This window comes from Rissa tridactyla, chromosome Z (assembly GCF_028500815.1).
Source record: "Rissa tridactyla isolate bRisTri1 chromosome Z, bRisTri1.patW.cur.20221130, whole genome shotgun sequence".
Lineage (NCBI taxonomy): Eukaryota > Metazoa > Chordata > Aves > Charadriiformes > Laridae > Rissa > Rissa tridactyla.
In genome coordinates, this window is record NC_071497.1 from 32852708 (window position 1) to 32879076 (window position 26369).

General features: G+C 44.1%; 1 protein-coding gene across 7 annotated transcripts in view; it reads left to right on the forward strand.

Annotated features, from left to right (window-relative positions):
- Positions 1 to 26369, forward strand: part of LOC128902495 (PH and SEC7 domain-containing protein 3-like) — a 124558-nt gene that overhangs the window by 75746 nt on the left and 22443 nt on the right. For 6 of the 7 annotated variants that reach the window (XM_054185636.1, XM_054185634.1, XM_054185635.1 and 3 more), the window contains 3 exons: positions 9977 to 10020; positions 18289 to 18482; positions 21010 to 21080. In XM_054185636.1, the coding sequence (XP_054041611.1) occupies positions 9977 to 10020; positions 18289 to 18482; positions 21010 to 21080 (309 nt within the window). Of the gene's footprint in view, positions 1 to 444; positions 777 to 9976; positions 10021 to 18288; positions 18483 to 21009; positions 21081 to 26369 lie in introns of those variants that run through there. The other variant, XM_054185641.1, reaches the window with a different exon arrangement.

A 26369-nucleotide genomic window follows, 5' to 3' on the forward strand; every position in this document is an offset into this window, starting at 1 on the left:
AATTTGCTGGAGAATCTCTCTGGGGCTTGCTAGAAGTTCATTATGGTGCTGTGGGCTTTCACGTGTTTCTCCATTGCTTTGGGAATCCATCAGTATTTCTCACATCCAGAAGCCTGTAACTGGCAGGCGATTGAAGACTTTTTACGGTTTCCTTTGTTATTGAAGGCAGTAATGAGCATGGCAGGCTGTTGCAGGCAGGGAAGTGTGGCTGTGTGAACTGAAAATGAATCTCTTGCTTGATCTGCTGGCATTTGTTCCAGCATCTTTCTCTCCACCTCTCCCTCTTGCTGTTGGTGTGTGTATGAAGGGGGAGTCAATGCTGGAGAGGGGAGTGGAGCAGGGGAGGAGTTTCTATCAGCCTCTTCTTTTTCTTTTTTTTTCCCTTCTTTTTTTTTTTTTTTTCTCCTGTTCAGTGACGTGAGCAATGCCTGGAACAATCAGGCTGGCTCCAAACCGTGCGCCTGAAGATGCTGGAGAAAACAGCCTAGTGCGCTTTAAGCAAACACTGATTGCTTGAGCCTGGGCTCTCCAGACGTAACCTTTTCCAGTTCCTCTGCAGGGGACTGGGAAGTGCCATTAGCTTTCTTCTCCTTCATCCCATACGCTCACTTTTGGAAATGATCGGAGTTAACAGTGTTCAGAGCACCAGCAAAGTCCGGGTGAGAGCCACAGGTTCAGTGAAATACTCCCGAGAAGAATCGCTCTGGCGGCAGTCCCATCGGTCAAAATCTATGAAAATCTCCAACTCCTCTGAGTTTTCTACTAAAGAAAGCAAGGTAAATAGCTAAAAATTCATAGTGTTTCTCTTTGCTATGAGTGGAGGTGGTGGTGTTGAAAAGGTTACGCTCTGCAGGAATTAAGGGCTCTGGATGATCTGCAGTGCTCACAGAACTGCTGTCAGGTCAGAAAAAAAAATCTCTGTGCTTTAGGAGCGACTTGAAGGTGAAAAAGGTCTGGTGTGTGATAGTGATCGCGTCTTAGAGGAATGCCCTGTCACTGAGCTTGGTGCAATAGTAAACAGTGAAAACTTGCTCTGCTCTGAGGAAAGGTGCCAGAGTTGACAAGTGATGTCCTTGGGATTACCTGTTTAATGGGAATGATTTTCCATAGAAAAATAGCTTTTGCTCCTTTTCTGCAGCTCTGGGTTAGTAGGTGTGGGTGGTAGGTAAAACTATCGTCTCACTTGCATGCATGATTAAATATTGCTGTCAAGTATTTATTAGGAGGGCATCACTTGTGCGTTTATAGGAATACATTAGTGAATTGTAGTGATCGGTAGCACAGGCGATGCCCAGCTGCTACTGTGGCTATGTGCTGCAGCTCCTCGCTCAGCCCAGCCCGGTGGTTCGGTTCCTAGGCAAACAACCCCCACTCCATGCAGTATTGCTTCTTTCCTCATTCCTTGCTCCTGCTCAATAACCAGGAGGCACCCGGGAACCCCTGGCAAGAGCTTCTTTGATAGCTGTCTTCCTCCCAAAGGTGCCCTGTGTTTCCAAGGGTTGGATGAACTTTATGCAGTGACCGAATATACCTTTAATTGATTCTGCCTTGGGATTAGAGGCTATAACCATTTGCAAAGGTGTGTTGAATGAGGCTGAAATATTGCAGAGCATCAGTCAAAGGCATTTAACCGTGTCTTGTGTCCGTGTGCATGCAAACAAGCAGGCACATGCATGGATCTTCCTTCACTGTCCCTTTCCTAAATCTCCTATCTGTCATGAGAGAAACCTCCTCTGCTATGGTGAAAGGATCCCAATGCTGGACGGTAGTTCCTAGCAGATCACTCTCTGGTGACTTACAGGTTGTGTTTCAGAGTCTCAGCTGCAGAGTTTTAATCACAGAGTAACGCAAATAGAAATAAATAAAGTATTTTATTCAGTCCAGTTTAAGGAACCTCTGTTTTGAGGGCCTTATTGTCCATAACTAAGAAATATTGTACTGCTAAGGTTGTGGCAGGGAGATAGCATGGCCATCATTCTCAGGCTGTTGCTGATGCGGTATCTGCTACTCCAGCAAATGCCAAAGTAAAGGCTGCATCTTGCAGGTGCTCTGGGACCCTGCTCTTGTGATCACTTTCACCCTAGGCATGGGAATAATTGCATGGTATTCAGTGTGAGGATTTATGTACAAAAAGTCTCTGCATATGGCAGAAACTTGTGTCTTTTGACATGGCGTGAATCATTTAATCTCTGTACCTCTGTACCCTCTCCCAAGCTGTGTGTCCACGGTGTATGCATGGTGTAATGTCCTCAGGGCAGAGACTTTCTCCCAGGGATGGTGTCTGACACAGTTAGTTAGCTACTGCAATAATCAACGCTCTGTATTCATCCCTCTGTGGGATTCACATTTCTGCTTCCTGAGTGCTGTAGGTTGTTGTGTGAGAAATGCCCACTTCTGCCTAGCTCAGTAATTTGGGAAGCATTCTGCAGCTTTGCTTTTGTTTGTAGTGCTGTTTCCTTATTTCCTACAAAGGTATTTGTGTCTGTGGAGCATCTAAGACCTGTAAAAGCTGTGTTACGGAGGGCTGAGAAGATCCCTACATGCCCATCAGTGACGCCTGCCCAGTTGACAAGATGACAAGCAGCTCTGCCACTGGTTGGTCTTGTGATTTTGGGCAGCCCTGTTCTTTCCATATGTCTGTTTGCCCTTCTGTTCTTTGTCTGACGATCTATTTTGCTAAGATGTCACTGGTTTAGAGAACTAATTTATATTTGAGCTTCAGCTCTTCTGTCGTGTTGGTGGAAGAGACTTGGAAGTTCTTGCTGATGTGTAGCATTGCAAAGGAGGTCTTTTTATCACTGTAAGTCTGGGTATGTGCTTGTGCATTGCCTTTCATGAAATATCTTCAGTTCTAGGCTGGGCTTTCTGGACAGTGGTGCTGTGTAGATCCCCTCAGTCTCAAGCAGGCCTTTATTTGTAGACTTGTCCTCTTCCATATTTCTGTGGGTGTGTTTTCCCCCTTTGAGTATGGACTGCCTTGCATTTTGCCTGCTCCGCACACAAAGTAATAACAATGCAGAAAACCTGTTTCTGTGATAGCTTCAGCTGACTTGGGGCAGGAGACCCGTTTGTGCCTCAGAAACATACTTTGCACTTATGTGACTCAGCCTGTTTTGCTGAGCTAGAGAGTATTACATATCCTCATGCTCTAGCTGGTATGGAAAAGGCACCAACATGGTGCTGGCATATGAGGTCTGCCTGCTGCTAAAGAGGCTAGGTAGCCTGAGGACCATCATCTCATTGAAAAACAGCAGGTAGTGCTTCTCTGCACATGTATATTCACTCATGCACCTGTACATATACATGCTCCGTGAGGTGATGCATCCTGGGTGTGTATTATAGGCAGGTATCACAGCCTCAGGCCAGCAGGAGAACCTGCGAAAAGGATACTGTGAATTGATGTGCTGTTGTTCTTGGGAGAGTAGCCTGAAACCCAGGCTGCATACAAGGTGAGTCAGAGGACCTTAGGATCGTCTCTGTGACCCAGCGTGCTCAGCAGTCTCTCCTCCTGACAGACTCTGTTTTCTTGCAGCCATGGACTGAATTGCAGAGTGCCTGTGCCTGTCCTGCCTACAAATGCACAGAGCCAATAAAACAATTTCTGAAATAGGCTGTGTAGGTGCTCCACTATCAAGAAGCACTTCTCTAGGCTTTTCTCTGTTCACCCATAATAATTCAATACGCTGCCTTTACCAGTAACACTGATGAAACACTCCAGCAAGTACAGAACAAATCTTTTCTAGCAACCCCCATGTATCAATTTTACAGAGGATGTGTTTCTTGTGTGGCATTAATTTCTTGGCTCTCAGGAGCCCCAGCTAACCATCCTTTTCTGTTTTATGATGATATATCTGGCACAATCTTTCCTTCCTTTTTTCTTTCTCCCCCTCCCCCCCCCTTCTCCATACAAACCAGATTTTTCACAGAGGAGTTTCTCTTAGAAATGTTCTCCTCCAGTTGGTGACGCACTTGAAATTCCCTGGGTGAAATGATCTCCTTTCCTTCCCCCTAAAACATTCCTATCAACCCTATCTCCACCCACACCAAAACAACATTCATCGGTTCCATATGCTGCTGAACAGCTCTGTGCCGTTTTATGAATAATGTATGCCGGCTTGTTAGAAGAACGTTTGTTGTACAAACCAGTGGAATTTGAAATTGAGAGTGATATCAGCAGACATGCTATGCCATGCACTAACCCACGGGCTTCTTGGGGTACTCCTCTGGCATCCTTGCTGCATCCTCATCAGAAGGGGGAAAATGTGTGAGACATCAGGGGCATGCGGGCTTTGAGCCTGGCAAGGAGCTACAGGCACTCAGTGATCAGAGCCCTTGTCCTTGTCTCACCAGGTGTTACAGATCCGTGCATGAGGAGAGGAAAGATTTTGAGATCTGGATTTTGGGGGAGAGTGACAAATAGGAGATAATGAAGTACTGCAGATCTGTATGCAAGCAACAGTTCTAGGGGAGGGTCAGCCTTCAGGTAATTACTTAAGCAGCAAATTGGGAGTGGTATATAGCAATGTGTCGCACCTCATCCAAACCTGGTGGAAGGCAATGACACAGAGACCTGGGTCCAAAGGACGGGCACATTAACACCTTTATGGGCTGCACGCAGACACCAGCAACATCTCGTATCTGTTGCCTCTGTAGCCTGTTATTTTTTGTAGGGTTCTGCTACTTTTATTGTTTTCCCTCCCTCTAATAAACCATGTATGGTGGGAGCTGGGGCTGGTGTCTGGCAGACTGCTGTGGTGCCAGGGGCAGAGCTGATGGACCGGTGCTGCGTGACTGGGGGAGATGCAGAACTTCTGACTGAGCATTTCTTACTGCAAAGCCTGGGCACCGCTTTGCCTAGAGGTGGGACTGGGGCTTCCTTCCACGGATCAACCGTGCCACTACCAGCTGGAGGTGACAGAGAAATGTTGCTGGGCAGGTCTTCTTCTAACAATGGCTGCTGGGAGGGTGACAGGGGCCTGGGGCAAAGAGCACAAGTGCATCCCTGTCCTATGGGCTGCAAAAGTCAAATAGGATATCTCCTGTGATGGTCAGATAGTCATTTCTCCAGCAACAGCTCCAGAAATGAGGGTGTAACTGGGTGTGAGCAGAGAGTCTGGGAAACAAGGAGAAGACAGACTAGGTTATCCCTGATGGCTCTCTGAACTCGGTTTTGATTTTGCCTGTTTACCTGCTCATGGCAGGCATTTCTGGCTCCTTCTCTTTTGTTCACGGAGCAGTATAAGAAATACCTGTGATATATTCCTTTCCCTCTTGGCAGGCTTTTCTGGGTGTGCTGGTGTATATAGAAAGTCAGTAGTCTGGTTCAAGAGCCGGACCTACATTGCCTTTTGAAGGAAGGGTTCACACAGTGCCCTGGGACCTCTTGCACCCTGCTGTCCAGGCTTTGGGGACCCCATGTCTACTTGTTACCTAGATGATTTACTGAGATGAGTATCTGGGTAATTCTTTATGTCTCTGTCCCTGTATGCACACTTGGTGTTGCCTTTCTCATGTTCACTGCTTCTGCATGCAGAGGCTGAGTCACAGCATAGCCAGCAGTCGGCAGGTGCCGAGAGCAGCCTGTTTAAATGGGTCCAATGGTTCATGCATGTGAGAGGGTTTGGAGGGAGGTGAGGATGGAGGGTGACCTTTTCTTCTTGGCAGCTTTGTAAAATAAACAGGAGTTTTGAGAAGCACTCCCTGCATAGTTTTGCTTCTCTTTCCAATTGGAATAAAAGTACCAACTGGTGAGAGCTTGTGAAAATCTGGACTTTTAGTTGACCTACCAAAGAGAAAATGAGGATGGAATTCAGCAGCTTCTTACAGAGTTACAGACTTCTACTTAAAAAAGAAAGTGTATGTTTATTGCCCAGTTTATGAACAAATGCAAACAAATCCCACAAATATATAACAAATTCCATTGGGTTTTTTTATATTGCAGTCTGCTAAGCGTCAAATTGGAGCTGTAGGGAACAGCATTGGAGTTAAAATAAGGAAGGTATCTAGGATGTTGCCCGCTACTCTGTTTTATGCAGCAATTAATTTCTTTTATTCTCCCTTCAAAACTGCATTTGTTTCTCCAGGGAGCTTAGGGTAGTGCTGGGCCTCAGGTGCGGTGGACACAGAGATCAGCAATTCTCAGAAAAGGGAAAGCTCTAAGGAGTGTGTTTCTGCAGTCTGGGTAATACAGCTTAAGAGTTACAGAATCGCAGAATCACAGAATGATAGGGATGGAAGGGACCTCTGGAGATCGTCTAGTCCAACCCCCCTGCCAGAGCAGGGTCACCTAGAGCAGGTTGCACAGGAACGAGTCCAAGCGGGTTTTGAACGTGTCCAGAGAAGGAGACTCCACCACCTCTCTGGGCAGCCTGTTCCAGTGCTCTGCCTCCCTCAAAGTAAAGAAGTTCCTCCTCATGTTTAGGTGGAACTTCCTATGCTCAAGTTTGTGCCTGTTACCTCTTGTCCCGTTGCTGGGCACCACTGAAAAGAGCCTGGCCCCATCCTCCTGACACCCACCCTTGAAGTATTTATAAGTGTTGATAAGGTCCCCCCTCAGCCGTCTTTTTTCCAGACTGAAGAGACCCAAATCCCTCAGCCTTTCCTCATAAGAGAGGTGTTCCAGTCACCTCATCATCTTTGTACCCCTTTGCTGTACTCCCTCCGGCAGTTGAAGCAGTGAAGTTGGATACTGCTGAGTAGTCAGTAGCTGGGGGTTTGGATCCTGCCTACAGTCACCTAGGGTGCCAAAAGAGATAGAAAGTCTCTTCCTTTCCAAGTGGTATCAGTCCAGCTTGGAAGATGAGACCCGTGCAGTATTCGTTCCGGCATTCTCGGCTGTCGTCCAGCCTCCAGTTTTCTGGCTCAGATAGCAAATTTGCCAAGCACTTCCCAGGCTAGCAGGTAAGAAGCTGTGATTGTTGTCAAACTGTAAGAGTGCTTTAAATCAGAGCTTTTTTTTTGTTGCCCCCAGAGAGAAAACATGGGTTAATAAAATCTGTCCTTGCAGCTAGTTAAGTACGGTGAAAGTCGTGTGCCTCGCCATAATCTCTGATCAGCTTTGTTGCAATTTAGTGAAGCATTTAACTGCTTGTCTCCAAGTTTGTTTGATTTAATCATACTCTGGAGAAACTCTGCTGAAAAGAGCTGCTGTCTGAATCAGGGCCTTGGGAAACAGCCATGAAATAAATGATAGAACAGGTGCTGGGCTGTATACGTCTGCTACTGGTTGCAAAACATGGGAGGAGGAAATTTTTGTTCTCCAGATCATGCGAGAGCCCAGTAGACATCAGGAAAATAAATTGCTCTGGAGAAGGAACGTAAAACGGCTCTAAAAGGCTGGTGAGTACTGTGGCGAGTGCACAGCCCGGCAGCAGTCTCTGCCACAGAGGTGGGTTACGGGCAGGCATGAGAACTCATGTATCTCCACCCCTTGAGAGGTCTGCTCACAGAGGTCTCACTGAACAAGTTCGGTAGACACACCAAGTATGCACTGTAAACAGCTGCTCAGGCTCTGGGTACTCTCTAGGGTTTTCTCTTTCATTTTTGTAAATAGCAGAGGCTTTCTGAGAGGCTATATTTGATGCTCTATGGGGGACACTGTGTCCTTTGTCAGATGTATGCCATATGACTAGGTTGGTGTCTGTTACTCCCTAAAGAAGGAAGAGGGAGTCTGGCTTATTAGTAAAGATCGGGACAAACACATGTCACTTTCCACAAGGCAAAAGCCTGGGGCATTTGTTGTTCTTGCACCAATCTGGAGTGCTGCTTTTGTATGTCCTGCTCTTTGGCTGTAGTGATCCCTAGAGAATTCCTTAGCAGCAAAAGGCAGTACTGCACAGGGCAGGTGTTCATTTTCAGAGGTTTTGACCCAATTTTGTAGGCATTTGGGCCAGAGAGCAACAAAAGGCATTTCTGATACCCCAGGCCAGGTTTTTGCTACTTTTCAAAAGCATATCCAACCAGCTGGGGAAAGAAAATGCTGCTTCTGAAAAAAATGAGGAGGCAACTGGGAAAAAAATGCAGCCTCTTTGCCTTATGTGTGGAATTAGTTTTCTGGCTCAAAATGTAAAAGAGTATTTTAGTCATAGTAGGAAGAAAAAGACAAGTCAAAGAATAAGAGGGGGCTTTGGACAAGTCATTAGAAACATGGTGGCTTCTAATAGAACAGACTGTGTGACCCCAGGGAATCAATGTCAGCATCAGCTTGTGCAGAAAAATGGAGGTGTGTCTAATTCTGCTGGGCTGCTGGCTGCATGGTAGGAGAAATGTTAGCCCTTTCTGGTGCTTTCTTCTTGCAGCTTGATAGGTCTCACCTGAAAATTAAGCAAAGTGCCTACAAACTGCCAGCAGTGCCCTTTACTTCACCGTTGTCTGGCTGTTTGCCTTTGGATCAGAGCTCCTTGTACAAGTTTGGAGAAGACAGGATAAATAGAAATAGACAGCGAAAACTCCAGAGTTGGAAATATTTCATCTTATTGCTGTGAGAAGTACAGCAAGCCTTGTTAGCAGTGGGGACCTCTCTCTGCTAGCTCAGTGGAAGTAGGATGTGGAATGATTCCTCCTGGTGGTCATATCTGTTCTTGTGCTCTCAGAAACCTACTTTTATGGTACACTGTGACTAAAAGTTGCTGCATATGTTGCATCCGTGTGAGGTGAGTTGTAGCAGTACGTTTGACCTGCTTGTGTATGGTTCAAACAAGCCAGATTTTCAGAGCTGAATATGAAGGATCTTCAAATAGACCATTCAAGATTCAGAAAGGAGTCAGTGGATCACAGGATGAGCAGCAGGATGTGCTCATGGGATTCTTGTTGCATGTTCAGCTGTGGCATATGCACAAGACTAGTTTCAACTCTTCAATTTTCAAAATTATTTTTGTTCTGGGTCAGAGTTAAGGCTATTTAAATGCTAATGTTTCTGTTGAGTGTGTCATAGCTATTATAGTATGTGAGTTTCAGGCTTGTTCATACTTGATGTGCTACTTTTTTGTAATCATGTGCATCAACAGTTCTTCTACACGTTAACATATTTTGAGGCTGTGTAGGAGTTATGTGCCAGAGGGAGTAAATCTAGCTATGTATATAAGGTAAATTACAAATGTGGATTATAAGTGTGAGAATCAGGGACATTCCATACCAAAATACTTCACTTGAGTCAAGTGGCCTATTTGAAGAACTCCATTAGCTTGTAGTAATAGCAGGCATTTATCCATTGTATGCATCAGCTACTGCAGGGCTGAAATCAGACAGTTATCTTAAGTTTCATACCTACTTCCTCTCAAAAGAAATGCATCTCAACTGTCTGATGTGCACCCAGGCTTAAGTCAGCCTCCAGACCCTTTTCTTTGCAGGCTGGTAACAACAGAATTGTGACCTTTGATGTCAAACCTACTGGCATCTTTCCTACAAATTGAAAGAGTAATGATGTTAGCAGGCAGCAGTCCAAGACATTGATCTTCAAGCACGAAAACTGCTTATTGTTGATTTTCTGTTTTGCACATAGAAATGGAACGTGTTTATGTTTGGATGTGTGACTGGGGAAGCACTCACGTGTCTGTGAGGCTCAGGGGCTTTGCATAGCTCTTGTGGCATAGTTTTACAGGTAAGCCCATATCGTGAAATCTTGACCCCACTGAAGTCAGTGACAAAAAAATATCACTATCAGGAATTAAATTGGACCTTGAATTTCAAGGCTGTAGTCTTGTGACTTTTGCAAACTTAACAGAGTTATATTAAAAAAAGCCCAAACCACAAAACCAAAAAACCTGCCTGAGAAAATGACTGTAATCTCTTACATTCTGGTATTTTTTTCCTTAGATGAGATTTTTGCTCAAGACTTTGGCATTACCATGAGCAGATATGGTACTTCCTTGATCAGAGACAGCTCGCTTGTAGTATTAGTTAGGTAATTTTCCTCAGCATATTGATGTGTGTAACAGGGGTCAAACAATAATCCCATCTCATTTCTCTCCCTTTGCAGGCCCTCTACAATTCAATCAAGAACGAGAAGCTGGAATGGGCAGTGTAAGTATACTGCATAGAAATTAGGAGTTTAAAAATAGTACCTGTGTAGTAATCTGTTTATACATCCTATGTCACCATCTGAGTGGGCTCCAAGGCCTGTAGAAGATAGCCAGTGTACTGGCTTTTCTGTTTGCTTTTCTGTTAATGAATGACCTGGCAATACTGCCTCATCTGTTTCTCCAGCAAGGGGAGTTGTTAGTGATAGGAGCCAACTGCATTTGTAAGGAAAGAGGACGTTTCATTTACTAGGAAACTTCAGCCTGAAAAGAGAGAAATTAAATCCTCTGTTGTTATATGACTGCATAAATAAAACAGAAGTCGACTTCTCCCTTTATCTTTTGTTACATTGTGTTAGAACCACTGAATAGAAACACGCATCTTGGATTGAGTTTCCTGCTGTTGGTTTATTGTCTTGGTTTGTCTCCTGATTAACTATGGATAACTTGACAACAACCTAATATGAAAGATGATAAATTGGACAAAGTCTGATATCCCCCGTCCTTAGCTGCTTTCGACAGGCTAACACTTGTTCACCACGGAAGTACTACAGACCAGAAAGTGCTTCAATTTCTGATTGTGTTAAATTGACATTTCTCTGCGCTTAGGTTTTATGTGGTCTAGGTATGCCAGCAAAGAGTAGATGGGGTCTGCTTTACATTTTACCACTTGCACAACAGTGGATTTTGGAGTAAAATAAACGAATGATGTCTTTTATCTGTTTTGGCTGTATAAGATGTTTACTTGCGTGGATTTACATATCTGAAACCTCACCTTGTCTGGGATGCATGCTCCTGCACCTTTTCTGCTAGAAGGCCTAACAATTGCTATAGGTCTTGCAAGACCATTGGCTTCTGATCTTCCTTGTTTTAAGTTCATCATCTGCAAATGAATTTCTTGTCAGAGTGTGCATCCTCGTGTACAAGGGCTGCTGGTCCCAACTGGGATTGCAGCCCCTGTTCAGAAGTGTCGTAAATAATGTCAGAATAATGAGGAAGGTGTGCTGGTAAGGGGAATCATCAAGAAGTGCCATCTCTGATGAGCCTTGTAAAAAGCATGGTGAGAGACATTTTCCCAAACTGTGTCTTGGTCCTGGAATATACTGTGTGAATCTTACATGTCACCACACCAGAGTTGTTTGCAAGACACTCTCTCACAGGTACTACACAGGACCCAGCAGAATCCATTATGTGACTTTCTCGATGTCAGAATTTTCCTCCAGCTCTTGGCAAGGGACCATACTGTGTCTAATACATTTGGGCAGCCTCCAGGTGGAAACTGGCTCACACCTGGCACTGCTCCCATGGGCTTCAGTCAAGGTGATTTATGAGATAGCTTACTCCTGTATAGGTAGTAGCTGCTTCGACATCTACATAGTTCAATCCATATCCATTGCTAATTAATTGTTTGGGGAAAACTTGTAAGCAGGCTGGAAAAGGGAGAAATCATAATCCTCCTTAAATAAGGTTTTGGGATGTGGGTGTAAAGCCACCTTCTCCCACTAGAATGCTCAAAGTGACCAATTGTCCATTCCAATTCCAAACTCAGACAGATAGCTGGGGCTGATGTGACAATTACTTAACATGCTGTGAAACAACGCTCATTCTGGGTATAGTCAAAAGATGTTGTGCCTTTACCTTTAGGGCTGGAAGAGACAGTGTGAAGATGTCTCTCCTCACTTCCACAGAGATGTGCGGTTGGTGTAATCACATCAAGGAGCCCCAGGATTGCCTGTGCTAGAGGGAGGAGGCACATCACTCTTGGTCAGCTGTCGTGATCCGCAGAGAAAGTTGGATAGGAAGGAGACATACTTGGTTTTGTTGTGATGGGACCGAGGAAGATCCTCTCTCCTTTCCAAAAAGTATCTTTTTGCTTCCCTGATGCAGTTGGCAAGGGAAGAAGTGGGAGGTAAGGCAAAGGTGGAAATAGTGCTGCAAAACCCAGCGTAAGCTCCCTCACAGCGCTGGCATGTTGAAGGAATGCCTTTCCTTTAGCCAGAAACCCTTTGAGGATCTAAGACTCTCTCTTAAGAGTTAAGCAACAGGAAGAGATTCTCTAGCAGTATGTTATTTGGTGGATTAATGACTGTCAATAGGTCCATAGGTAGGGGAGGGTAACAGCGATATATAAGATGGAGGAAGACTGCTGTATGATCCTTATCTTACTGGCTGCGAGCTAGGTGCATCATCATCCTAAATGGTTTGCTGTCCGTTTCCAGTAGAATTACAGTCTGATCCAAAGCCCACAGAAAGAAAAGGCTACCATTGATTCCAATTTTGTAGTCAAGAGAAGTGGCACCTTAATCAGCAGATGTGCTTCGGAGGCTTTCAGTAGGAGTATTCATTTATCCTTTATGAACAGGGAAGCACAAGTACAGCTGTGGGAAGAGAATTACTTTTTCTGCAGTAGTTCCAGGTTCAAGTTCTCTAAAAGGTTAAAAATGAATCATATACGATGATCTGTAAAATAAACAGATCTGACCTCAGATTTACCCTGAACTGGTGCATGTGGGATCCTGAATGCACAGTCCTACTCCACACTGCACCCCCCAGATTTTTTGATTACTTTTCACAATAGAACTGTAAGAAAACGTTCTGCCATTTACTTGGTGTGCCATTTACTTTGCTTGCCATTTCGTCTTGCTAGCCTTGTTGTTGAGTGTCCTGAGAGAAACAGAAAAGCAGTAGGGGAAAACTAACCATCAGAAATGTGATTATTCTGTCTTTTGTCCTGTTCCATATTTCCTCTCTACTGCTTACAGTTCTAGATCTCTCCTGTCTGTTGGACTGTGGTTCATCTCTTTGAACAGCAAGCAAAGCACTTAGTAGTGTTTGGACCTCACTGAGGTCCTTGGCAGAAGTTCCTGCTGACTGCAGTGAAGCCACGTACTGTTTCATCCAGTTAGTCCAGGGCATCCTTTCAGTGTTCTGAAGTCACTGGAACCACCCCAGGAGTGCATGTAGCCCCAATAATCGTGTCATAATTTCTCATGCTGCTTAAATTTCCCTGAAGGACTTGATATTTCCATGAGGTTTTTTCATACTCAAATGGTAAACTCATGTTCTTCAATGCTGACATCACCCGTAAGACGAAATGAATTCAAGATCCTGTGAACATGAGCAGTGATATCAAAAGAGTTGCGTTTGTTCAGGTGGAAAAGGGAGCACCAAGGAGAGGAACCCGAGTGTATTTGTTTCAGTGTGTAAAGGCTGTTGCAGAGAAGGGTGTGAATTATTCTTCTTGCCCATTGAGGATGGGCTTAAATTTGAAACATTGTCTATAATTTTATGGCCCAGGCTTTGTAGAATTTCTCATCCTTTGTCTTTTGCACAGATCGTCATCGATTTTAAGCTGAAGAAGAAAAATTAGTTTGATTTCAAAGGTGACAAAGATAAATATGTTTTGTTTGCATATTGGTGGTGAGCACTAGTTTTCTCCATTGTCTGTAATATTATGTCTACTTCCTGTTGAAGGTGGTAGGAATAAAATCATCTTAAAATAAGCTGAATGGTGATCTAGAATTAACATATGAAATCCCAAAGTGCTGCTTACAAAAATGCAAAAACCAAATGTCTGCATTTGAGCCAGTTGTATCCTGAAAGCTTTCTGTCAGCAGGACAGTGTAGTTTCAGGAGAATCACTTGGGTTTTGACTAGTTGATGGTACAGTTTTCTTTCCAGAGAAGTTTAGACATGAACACAGTATATACTTTTTTGTTTTTCTGGACCGTGCTGAAAAATTCTTCTCTTCTAGCCAAACCAAAATAGGTCTTTGAGATAGTGATGGTGGGAAAGGGCCGCTGCCAAATCCTTTCTGTGTTTCCTGCAGCAAACTGTGACGCTGAGACTGGGGTGATTATAAAGACGTCTGTGCTGAAGCTCACCTTTTTCTAGGTCAGACACAGAAATCTCTCCCCATTATAATTAACTCTACGTCTCCCAAGTTCTAGGATGTTTCTTCTTTGCAACTTCATGATTGATTTTAGAGAGGGGTCAGATGGTAATCATCTGTCTCTCCTTTCTTTTCTCCTCCCTTTGGGAAAGATGCCAAAACTTCTCTCCACTGGTTTCTCGAGTCGGTTTCCTAATACAGATACTATCAGTTCCACAGATTTATATCATTATATGTTACAAATCTGAATATATTTTTAAATGCCAATTTCTAAATTAATAAACCCGGCCTTTTGCCAGGTCATGTAAATGTTCAATTTGAACAAATGCAGAGACAAAGCAGACTTTTAAAATTAAGGGCTTGACCCTGTCTTTCCAACTTAGTGACTCCGAAATTTTCCAAGGCAGAGCCTCAAATCAGACCGTAGAGCGTACAAAAATGTTTTTGTTACTGAGAGAACTGGACGGTGGTTTTCTCCCAGAAGACAGAAATGGGACTTTCTTGTATAGGGTCTTTCTGGGGAGAGACAAAAATGTATTTCTTCACCAAAATGGCAACATCTGAATCTTCACGTGTTTCAAATCTGCATGTTTAAGAATAAGAGACAAACTCTTTCTCGTTGTCAGTGATCACGCATTTGGGAAAAAAAAGGTCACTGTTTCAATACCGTGTCTTCAAGTGACAGAGCAAGTAGATTCTGGCTTTGGTATGCTAGTTCTCATGGGCTGCCAGTGCCCTGCTTACTGCTCTGTCTGCAGGTCCTTTTCCAAAGAGAAAAGTCAAGGGAGGTGGAACTGAAGCTCATTGTTTTGGAAAACCTCGAAAATGTCACGTGACATAAGTTAGAGTCTTGGAGAACCTCTACAGGTTCTCCTTTTCCTGTCACCATTACTCTGCAGGGCAGAGACTCTAGTACCTACAACCTTTTAGTCCTCAGAGAGGGGTCTCCAGAGGAATCAATTCCAGACCCAGAGCCAGGAATGATCCCCCTCTGCTGATCAAAGACAGAAAATCTCCTAAGACTGCTGCAAACCTAAATGGACCCTCATTATGATGTTTTGCTACTGAAGTGTGTGTTGGAACCAACAAGGTTTGTTTTTTCCCCAAAGGCACAGGCACAGGCTATTTCCTGTACCAAATGGAAAGGAGAGACACTAAGCCTGCCTCTGACGAGGACCTGAGCTTTCCCTGTGTAACACTAGATCCGTGCCTCTGAACATACCTACACAGAGACACCATCCACTGACTCTTACCTTTGCATCACTGAAGGCCTTCACTCTGGGGATGTTACAGGATTTGAATCATCTCTGAGAGCCATCTGAGGATGAGGAAGTTAGTTGTACCCCCCACAGGCTAGGGTTTCAAACAAAGATCAGTTTTCAGGTGTATGTATCCAGAGGCCAGCTGAATTTTCTGCAGCTCTTCCTTCTTGCAACCGTACCCTAAAGGCTGGTGAGGAGTAAGCTCAAATTTTACATCCTTGATAAAGCCTATCCAGGACCTATCCTGCCAACTTTGGTGGAGGGTATGTAAGCAAAGGCTAATACCTGAACTGTTTTACTAATCTGAAACTCCTCCCAATCGTCCTGCTTTCTTCTTGTGGTTGACCACTGAAGCAACATCAAGTATTGGAAGAGGTGGGTCCTAGATCCCCTGGTTTTACTCCCACTGTTGTTTCATTTTCAAGATCACAGGGATATAGAGGCTCTTTTTAGTTCTATTTTCTCAGCTGTTTGTTCGTTTCTTGTTCTCTGTAGTGAGTCCACCTTGCCTCTCTGGTTCCCTTCATATGGCTCGTGCATCTTGACCTCATGAATCTTGTCAGATCACTCGGTTCTCACAAGTCTCTCTGAGGCTTATGAGTCTCAAGGATGTCCCATTGTCAATGACACATGAAAAGACCAATTAAAGGCTAGTTCAGTGCTACCAGTAGTCATGATAGCAGATGCCATTTTGTCCTTGTCTGCCCTGTCTGCATTTTTCTTTTGAAGAATTCCTGTTTAATAGCTGCCCCAGAGATGCTGAGTTCGAGAGCGCTGCTCCCGGCACTAGTGGTGTCTAGGATGCCCAGGACTGCTTATCACGACACCTGTGGCTGCTTAGGTAAGGGCACTGGTACATTCCCACAGGACAGTTGATCGGTATAAGATAATACACTCCCATAGCTCCAAAGGAGATAGCTTATTCCAAAAAAATGCTAAGCCATTTACTGAAGTAGGTCTCTGCTGACAAGGAGAAATCCTCTGTGTCCTTGGCTGTTTCCCCAGAATTCACAAGGCACTTCTATGTGACAAATCAGCCTGAGTACTTGTGCCCTGTGAGAGAATTTAGTCTGGATTAGGTACCACAGACTTATGGTGAGAGAATTTGCTCCTGGAATGGACACATATTTAAGAAACATGTGTCACACAATGCTCCAGACTTGCCAGCAGCTAGTAAGTGCGTCAGACACAGGAAGGATGGGGACAATCAAAATTGTCAAAAATTCCTACACTTTTTCAGTAGGAGAGAGCTTCAACCAAATCATGCATGAAGAAATCTGTATTGCTTTGACCAACAAAAAGTTCTTTGCAGAGCTCTCTGTCCTGGAGTGGGAAAACACGTATCAATAGGCTGAAAGATGCAAGGACTGCTTTGCCTTGCAGGAATCAGGTCTTCAGGTAAAAGTTTTGTTTCTCTTAATCAGGAGACCTTTCAAGACAACATCACGATGGTATGCTACACCACCTTGGCTATATCTCTGCAACTAAATCAAATGTGTGGCACCTTTGCGTGATGCTCAGGCCAAATGTCGATGTGTAGCATCTGTATGCATACTGTTGAAAAGTCTTACCCTGCAAAAGAAGGTGCTTGCTTCTGTAACTGCCTGTTGGGGTGGTCCTTGACTGTGCTGATTCCTAGAGGTTGTCTGGAAATCATTTGGAAGTGTGCTGGGCTGAGACCATGCCAAGCACAAAGTAATATGAGGTGGTCAAAGTCAAATGCTTGGGAACATTCCCTGGCACGGCGAAGTTCACTAATGTAGCCTCCGCGTCTCTGTATTGGGTTTCCTTGTTGTCAAACCAGTCTATTACCCTTGTATCTCCTCAGACTAAGTTATTGCCTGGAAGACCATTTCAGCAGAGATCATGATAACTCAGATTGTCACTCTAGCCTGCAGTTCTAGGATGACATTTCTTTAGATGGTCATTCCCATAAGCAGACATGGTTGCAGTGTACCCTGAAAGGAGCTTTTGGATTGGCAAGTGCCTTGCTAATCCTCATCTGATACACACCTTTGAAAGTACTTGTGTGATTGAAAGGTCTGCCTGAAAGGTCTGCCTGAGCTTGCTCTCTGCTGGTCGTCTGGGTGCAGTGAGATGCAGCAGCTTGAAGTCCACCACAGCTATTAGAAATAATTACACTCGAATTATAATGAATATTTTTTTTAATCAGGTGCTGCTCTTAGGAGAAGCATTGCTACCATGATTTTCCAATGACAGCCTTCATACTATCTGACACCTTTCCCAGTCACCTGTAGGGGAATGTGTGGGGACTTCAAAGGGCAATGGGCTGCTTTGTAATCTGACACTAACTGTGGTTCCTCCAGATACACCATCCACCCAGATTCTGCAGCCTGTTGTTCTCTGAAAACCATCGTCCTACTCTTGTGATGGACAACCTTTGTTTTCTAGGTTTCCTGGTCCTTTTTGCCTTTGGCTGTGATGTGCAAAACGGCATTTATTAGTCAGGCAATGCTTGTGACTTGCTGAAATGGGTTGCATTGTTGTCCCCAAGAGCTGTGTTGAATACGTTGCCCTAATAAGTAACATTTTGAGCAGCATTTTGTTTCTAAAATACAGATAACATAATTCACCTAGTGTAGTTTTTATTTTTAAATTACTACTTTTATGTTAGTCTGCAGAGGAAAATAAAAAAAAGGAGGTAGAGTCTGTGTTTCATATGCTAAGTTAAGGGGTAAGCCACAGTGATCTGTAGTAATCTAATTCTTTTCATCTACGTGTGAACTCATGAAGAAATTGGAGATTTTTCAGGAGAGCCCAGCAGGCAAATATTTTGCATTTTAGCACTCAAATACGTGGAATTAAAAATAGGTGAAGTTGGAAGACACAGAACACTCTTGAAATCCTGCCTTTTGAGAATGTAAAAGGGAAACTTGGGTTTTCTCAAAAATCTGGCTCCTATGTCCTGTGCTGGTGAAGTAGGTGAACTGAAGCTTTGCTACAATCCAACTATGTTTTGGCACATGTCTAGGTTTCTTTCTAAATAGGGCCCCTATAAAGAGAGAGGTATGTTTTGACAAGGAACATGCAAGAATCACAGAAATGAAACTTTACTGGTGCCTCCCTCATTCATGCTTGGTTTTCACTGCTTTTTAAGGGATGAAGAAGAGAAAAAAAAGCCTCATTCAGATGGTACAGATGAAAAGGATAATGGCAGCCAGACAAAGGCTGTCAGTCGAATTGGCAACTCAAATAACCCATTCCTGGACATCCCCCATGACCCCAATGCTGCTGTGTATAAAACTGGATTTCTGGCTCGGAAAAGCCATGCGGATATGGACGGAAAGAAAAGTGAGTATCTTTCACTCTTAACATCTCATTTTCTTGTTATCTCTGCACAGTGCCAGTTACGATGAGCCCATGTGCTTCTCAAGGCAAATAGTGCTGCTTCATTAGGGGAAATTGCAGCAATAACAAACAACGCAGCAATTGGATTATCACACTCACACTATTAGGCCAGGATTTACAATGTTCAGTCCCATTTGCAGCAGCTGTAATGCATGAGCATAATGAGTAATGTGATACAGCAAAGCAATGTGAATCTTTTGTGCTAAAAGAAAATGAATCTCGTGGTTTACAGAAGATAAAACAATTCCAAGTGAATTACAGTAGCTGTTCCATAGTAGTTTGGTAATTCTCCTTTTTCTTATGTGACACCAGATTGTTTCAAATCTGCCCTCCCCTCTGGGTCTGTCTTTAAAGAAAAGCTGTTCTTTATCTCTACTTGGAAGATGCTGTAACCGTTCCCTTCCCTACTTTCCCAGCCTTGGGTCACATACACAATGAAATTCATCAGCTTTTGGTAACAGCCAGATTTATGCCACGCAGTTCCTCCCTGCCTCTTCTTTGTAATAATCCTGCTGTGACTCTTACTTTAATTATCCTCTTTCCTTCTTGTCCTACTTCCATTTGAAGTGCACTAATTATCGAAGGCTTCTGATCCGCCTGTGTGTGTTTTGTTGTTTGGACATCTTCATTTGTTTGTTTTCTATTGATGTTCTTGGAAACAGCAGAGGCTACTCATAGCATCTGTATTTTCCCCCATCATTGCTGATGATCACCTTCTCATGGTTCATGCTATTGGGCTGAATCCTGAAGGCAAAGTCTGACTTTGTGATGGGTTTCCAGTAACTGCAACTCTCTCTTAGCTGGGCTAAGCTCTCTGGTGTTCACACGTTTTGCTATTATATTTTAGAAGGTACAATTGGAGGTCGGTGTATTCAAGCCAGAGGCTGGCAGCTGGACAATTAAAGATGTTGAAATCAAACTGACCTCATTCTTTGTGATGACTGGATGCTCTGAATAGCTTCATCTTTATTAAATTAATTTAATAAAGATGTTTATTTAACCTTAATAAATAATTGTATCTAGTTGCCTTTATTCAATTATTTCTTTAATTACAAGTAATCAGAATTTCTCATTATTCATCACACGGGATGTTGGCATTTTGGGGATGACCCTTTTATGAGTAATGAAATTAGGGCCATGTTTTCAGAAGTTTCTGTAGATTTTAGGGGTCTGTCTGTCATGCAGCTCTTGAAAAAGTTACATTCTGACTTTCTAGTTGCAAATAGAATGAAACTTTTTTTTTTTTTTTTTTTTAAGTTAGACCTTTTCATATTTCATTTCCTAAAGGAGCTGTTGCAGGGCAGAGATCAGCTTGTGCGAAATTGATAACGAAGTGATGTGCTAGCATGCTGTATGTATTTTCTCAGGAAAGGAGCACTGAGGGCTAAAGCACTTAGGCAGTATGGAGGAGAAAGATGTAGCAGGGGCCAATGGCTGGAAGCTGAACTGAATGAATGCCAGTTAGAAATAAAGCCCATTATGTGAGATAAAAATGATTAACTTCTGGAGCAAGGGACTAATAACCTCTTCATCACCACTTGCTATCTTCAGATCAGAATGGGATGCCTTTCTGAGGGTGATGCTTTAGTCGTGCATGGGTTATTAATTTCAGTATAAAGGCAAGTGGATGCGATCAGTGGTATGTGCATGGTGGAGAGTGAGCTTAGATTCAGGCTTCTGGTCTCTGGCACTGTGACTGTACAGCCTGTGCCTTCTCTCCTATTGCAGCTGAATTTCAAAACTGGAACCTTCATGCTGAATCCCCTTTTTTTTCTTATCTTTTTTTTTTCCTTTTTTTTCCCTCCACTGCTTGTTTCTAGGAATTTTTGGGCTGGATAGGTTGTTTCCTTACGTTCTTCAACCTCTAACTGACTTTAGGTTTCTTGAGGGGTGATCAGGTTTTTTCCATAGGATTTTTTTTTTTGCTCCCTTCTCCTTTCTTTTCTTCAGCTTCCCCTATGGCTGCAGGAAGAGGGGAAGCGACCAAGAATCCATCTGACTACTCAGGGCCAGCTCAGGTGTGTAGCAGCAGCGAGGGGGAAGGATCCTCTTGAGAGTGGCAACTGCTTTCTGAGCAGTGTCCTGTTGATCCTGAGCAGTGCCTGCCAGCCTGCTGTGGCATGGAGAAGGGGTGTTTCCTTCTGAAAACTCCGCCATGGCACAGAGCTCAGACCTAGCTGTGTAAGGGCAGTGTCTGCCTACCTGCCAGAGCACAAAGACTGGATCTTTCTGGCCTGCTTTCTGCATTGCTGCTGTTCCCTTCTGATCCAGTCCAGGGCTGTCGTCAGGGTTTTTTTATTACTCTCTTACACAGCAGGTATGTGCAGGCACTGTGCTGAGTTGCATTGTCCTTTGAAAAGGAGAGTACAAAGGAGGTTTAACATAGGACTATAATGTAGCTCTCCTGTTGCCTAGACAAAGTGTAAAAATGGATCCAAGTTAAATGGGTTTTCATTTGTTTTCTTTGCAGCTCCCCGGGGAAAGCGAGGCTGGAAAACCTTTTATGCTGTGCTGAAGGGAACGGTCCTATACTTGCAGAAGGTAGGGGAAATCACTGTCTTTTGGAAACTAATTAAAGAGGGATAAAGAAGCAGGCATCCTCTCCGCTCTCACAGCCCACATCCAGGCTCCTTTCCGTCCGACACACTGTGTAGCTGCTCTTTCTGCCCCCCCCCCCCCCCCCCATCCCCCACATTCAGGCATGAATCCTTTCATTGACACCCTCCCCCTTTTCACACTTTAAAGTTCAGTTCCATTGTCCCCATCCACTTGTGCACCCTATCAGTTCCAGTTTATATCATTGCCATCACTCAGGGCTGAAAAAATATCCAGCTTCACCAGCAAAACCAGCATTGTCTCTGTGTCTTGCTGCATTCTTCTAGGCTGCTTTTAACATTGATTTCAGAATTCCTCTTCTGTAAGGCTGTCCTCCTTTCCCATCTTTTGATAGTATACTTATCTGCAATGCCTGCAAGACCAGGTGCAAAACAATTAAATGGCAGCTTGGCCTTAGTCGGAATCTGCAGCTTCTGCTCCACAGCAAAATTGAAGGATAAAAGGATATATTTTTTTCCCCCCAAAGCAAGATGAGACACTGGTTTCTAACAAACTTTACTCCCTGACAGCAGGAAGTCTAAAAAAAAATGTCAGCTGAAATCCTTCGAGTCTTTTGGCACAAGCCTAAATATATTATAGCACAGTTTTAACTATTCTCTTGGAACGTGAAATGCAACATACGAGTGAGAACTGTCAAAATCAAATAAAAGGTAGCAGCTAAGTAGATTGTTAAGGCTTTTTGCCCCCCGGCATAGGTGAAATATTCATTAAATAGGTGGTGTTTGTCCAAACTGCCCTGAATTGTAGAATTATGCTCCTTTGAAAGCCTTTTTACATTTCCTCTATGTTTTACAACTGTCAGGAGCATAAGTTCAAGTGCATACTGCTGTTTCCTCTTCCCCTGCTGTGACTTTCTGAAGTTCTTGGTTTCATTGAAGCCAATCTGGATAGTCTCTGAGAAGAGAGTGATTTGGGTCAAATTCTTAAAGCATGAGGTTTATAAGGTGGATGCTTGAGGTGCAGTACCTTTTTGAGAGGGCTGAAATCCTGAAACAAACAAAACAATCTGCAATCAGAAGGGTAGATTAGGGCTGAAAGTTGGATGTGGCATGCTCAAAGCCAGTGTAAGGGGTTAGAATGAAGTCTGCTGAATTGCAGCTGAGCCTTCCCTCTGGTCCTCTTGCTCGTAGCAGGTTCAGATTTTACTAAAGTGGCCTTCATACCAGCTTTGTACTTGCCCTTTCCTGGGTAAAATGGTCACCTGCTTTGATTTCTGAAATAAGTCATCCCTAGTGTTCACCTGGAAAGACTGCACGGTTCCCTAAGAAGTAAGAAGGCTCCTTGTCCATGACACGCTAATTAATTTCTTATTTGATCTTTGAGGGGGAATTAATATGCTTTCAAGGGGAAGAAATTGAGATGCTGTCTATTTTAGAGTCTTAAATACTTTTATGAGTATCACCAGCATATTAGTTTAAAATGCTTTCTCCTTAACAAAATGTAGAGATGCTGATGTAGCATGCAAATTTTCTACAGAATGTTGCTCTCCCCAGTCTCACCCTCCATCCTTTGGAGAGCAAGACAGTAATTTCACATCTGACTGCGTCTTTGCAAAATGAAATGCATTGCTGGAGTTATTGGTCTTGTTTGTTGTTTGTGCATGTTGCACTTGTCACAGCACTTGAATTCAGTGATAACAGGGTGGTTACGCTGCGACACTGCACTCTCCCTCTTGGTCCTGAAGACACTTGCACTGAAGCCATCTTACTGTAGCACAGTAACAAGCAAGACTTTTACTTTAGTGCTGTAAAAGGTTGACAGAGGGTCCTAATGGGAAGTGACTCATTCCCAGAGTGATGGGGCAGCTGTGACCGTCCCCAGGGTGCCTCCAGCCCCTGCTCAGCCACAGTGCCTCATGCTGCAGCTGTGAAACATCCTCTGGTTTCACGTCAGAAGGTCCAGCAGGGCTTTGCTTCATCCCTGGAATAAACTTTGCTCTATTAGGGATGTGGTATTGCAGAAGTCGAGGGTGCCAGGGTTTTAAAGTACACAGCTAGACCAAGGTGTTATAATAAAAGTTGCTGAGCTGTTGTTTCCTTTTGCAATATACCAGGAGACTGAAATTACCCTAATTTCAGAAAGTTCAGGAGCATTTTAGAACAGCTTGATTTCTTTGTAGACATGCATAGCTCTGGCAGGAGTCATGGGCAAAGGATTTCCTTGCCTCTGTTTACCTTCTGTCCTGATTATGGAGTGCTATAAGGCAGGGTCACATATGTACACACACATTTACCTCTCTGATTATCTGTATGTATACCTGCCTGGATGTGTTCCTGGTGAACCTGCTTTGGCAGGGAGGTTGGACTAGGTGATCTCTGAAGGTCCCTTCTGACCCCTGCCATTCTGTGATTCTGTGTATATTATCTATGTATCTGTGGAGGTAACGTCTGTGATGATGGTTTCATTGCACTGAGCACTACTCAAGCAGGGGAGAGAGAAATCTCACTGTTCTAGGTACTGTATACATACAAATGCATGTACAAACCTCTGTACTGTTGCTTTCTGTGTTTATCTGTACCTCAGCTGTTCCCCCAAGACACTACTGTAATATAAATATTAATTGTTTGTAGCAGCTGTGATTCCCCCAGTGGGTAGTGTGATCCCAATTCTACTGTCACTCTATTTGCATACCAGTTCAGTTCTCCTCATTTTGATGTAAAAATCTATGTATGAGAGTGGTTTGTAAATGGTGGTCACATGAGATTTACTGGGGAGTTCTATCTGGGCAGTCTTGTCTCTGTGCCCACATTTTATTTTTTTTTTCCATTGGAACTGTTCCAGTGCTAATTCCTGTGCTGCATATTGTTTTATTTTTAAATGAGTGATTTAAGAGAGATGCTTTCTGAATTAGTGAGCACAAAGGCCACTGGAGGGGCTCAGTGGAAGCGTTCACAATTAGCCAACTAAACATGCCTGCATTAGTATTATATAAAACGAGAGGTTTGACATGTTTGGGATGTTGGCCGTGTCTCTGGGCATCCTCAGGCCAAGGTTAATTTCCTGCCCTCTGTTCATAGCAAGAGGAAATTGCAAAGTAGGAGCTTGACAGAATGTCTGTTCGCCAGACTGACATGGGATGTGATGTGCGTACAGAAGAGAGGTTTATAAGGAGAGGACATAAGGCTGACCTCGTTTTCTTGCTAGAAATTGCTTCTGGGCAAGCGGTGCTGGACATGGACCTTTGTTGTTTGTTTGGACTCTTCTGTGAGGTTTGCAACATATTCACTCTTTGATGTGTCACTTTATAATCTTGCGAGCTTTCAGGTATTTTTATATAATTTTTCTCAAATGTGTTTCCTCTATTAAAATTTAAAAAAATTGAGAGAAAGGCCAGAATGATGTAAAGTGTTCGGTGACAAGACTTTCTGAAAGAGAATTTTCATCTGTTTCCACTCATATGCAACTGAGTGGAGATAGCCACCCACGGTACACTGACTGATAAAAAGCCAAATGCCATTCTCTGGTCTATCAAAAATGGGTTTAGAAACGCACTGACTCTGGGTCAGCAGGATATGGGAAAGTCATTCTGTGGGAGTCTGAGAAAGATGAATTCAGCATGTTGTTGGGTTGTGTGCAGCACTCACATCAGCCTTCTGCTGATAGGGAGGTCACGGTTCCTTTCTGGCTCCTCATGTATTTCTTGCCACTGTCTTGGTCTAAACTTAGTTAGCTGCCTTCCATTTCAGCTCAGCCTCCACGCTGACACCAGCACATCAGAGCACGTGCTGTCCTTGATGGCATAGGAGATACGGATGTTCCTGCTCTCCTAGCATTCCCTGCCAGTTGAAAAGAGTTGGAGGCCTTAGAAGAGGAATTTTGACAGCACATTCACATCCTTCCAGCTTTCTCTGAGGCTGGCCAACTACGTGGAGACATTTCCGGTATGCTGATCAGTGCCTTTGGAGAAGCTGGCAGAGCCCCAGCTGTCAAGGTCGATTGCAGCCAGTTGATCCGGTGGGATTAGCAAGGATTATAGTGAACACTATCTGTCAGTAAGAAGGAGTTCTCAGCTAGGATCGCTTCTGGGACTGCCCAAATGTGGAGTTCTTCTGGAACAAGTTTAGACACCAGGGTGGGTTGTGGACATTGGCTGCATCTCACAGAAGATGCTGGGAAGCAACAGACAAGGCTATAGCTGACACTGTCTCTAGGCAGTAACTTGAGGAAAGCCAGAATATCACGTTTCTGTGGCCTATGTTCATTTCCTGGCCCTGAAGTTTTTTCGGTCTCCCTGAACAGTGGAGCCAGTCTTTCCCCCAAAACTACCACCAAATAAATCAGCTTTTGAACTCGTGAAGGAAAGCGCTTGACCTGGGGGTTTGCTTCCTCCATCTTCAAGATGGGGCTGAGCCAGACGTTGGACAGCCTCCTCCAGTTCTCATCCTTCAGCTAGGGGTTTTGCCAAGTCTTCCTTGAAGGTTTAGAGAGTATCCTACATGGGAGTAGGCAAAGTCCATCGTGATATGGAGATCACTCCAAAGCTTGCCGGGACTCAGGCTATGAGAGAGAAAGGACATTTGCCTTCACTCACTACCAGACCGTGAAAACCCCTTATGTCATGGATGTTTAGGTTGAAGGCTATCCTTTGATCATCTGCGCAGCAGTGCTCTGCCTTTCTGCTAGGCCTGCCAGATCTGTGGTGGCTTATGCCCTTGTCTGGCCCCAAGCAGAGGTGGTGCTGCAACAGTATTGCTGGTTAGCTGCATCTCCTCTGGTGAAGCATCTGAGTAGCAGCAAGTTCTAGGCCTGCATTAGCTGGACCTCTGTGAGGAACGATGAGACGTGACAGAGGAGCGGGATGCTTTGTCCTCCTTTTTGGGAGGTGGTCACCACATCTGGTGACTCCCCATCCATTGAAACTCATCCTGGAGAGCCCCGACCAAACCCAGCCTGGCCAAGAGCACAGATGCCTTCAGCAGCAGTGTAGTTGCCTGTGCCTGCAGCCCTGCTCTGTGTGCTGCCAGATAAGCCCTGTAAACCAATTCCTGCACGTTAACCAGGTCTTCTCTGGGGTGGGTGTCTCTCTGAGTGTTTAAGCTAGTGCTGTCCCAGCACACACGCTGCGTCCTGCACTCTTGCCTGCTAAACCACATCTCGTAACTCTTGTGTTCAAGTGGAGGGATCAATAGTTATCATGCCGGCAGGGAATTATTCCTCTGTTTTGCAGTCGTCACACCCCCTCCCTTGGTGGGTGTTTCAGATGAGACTGATTTC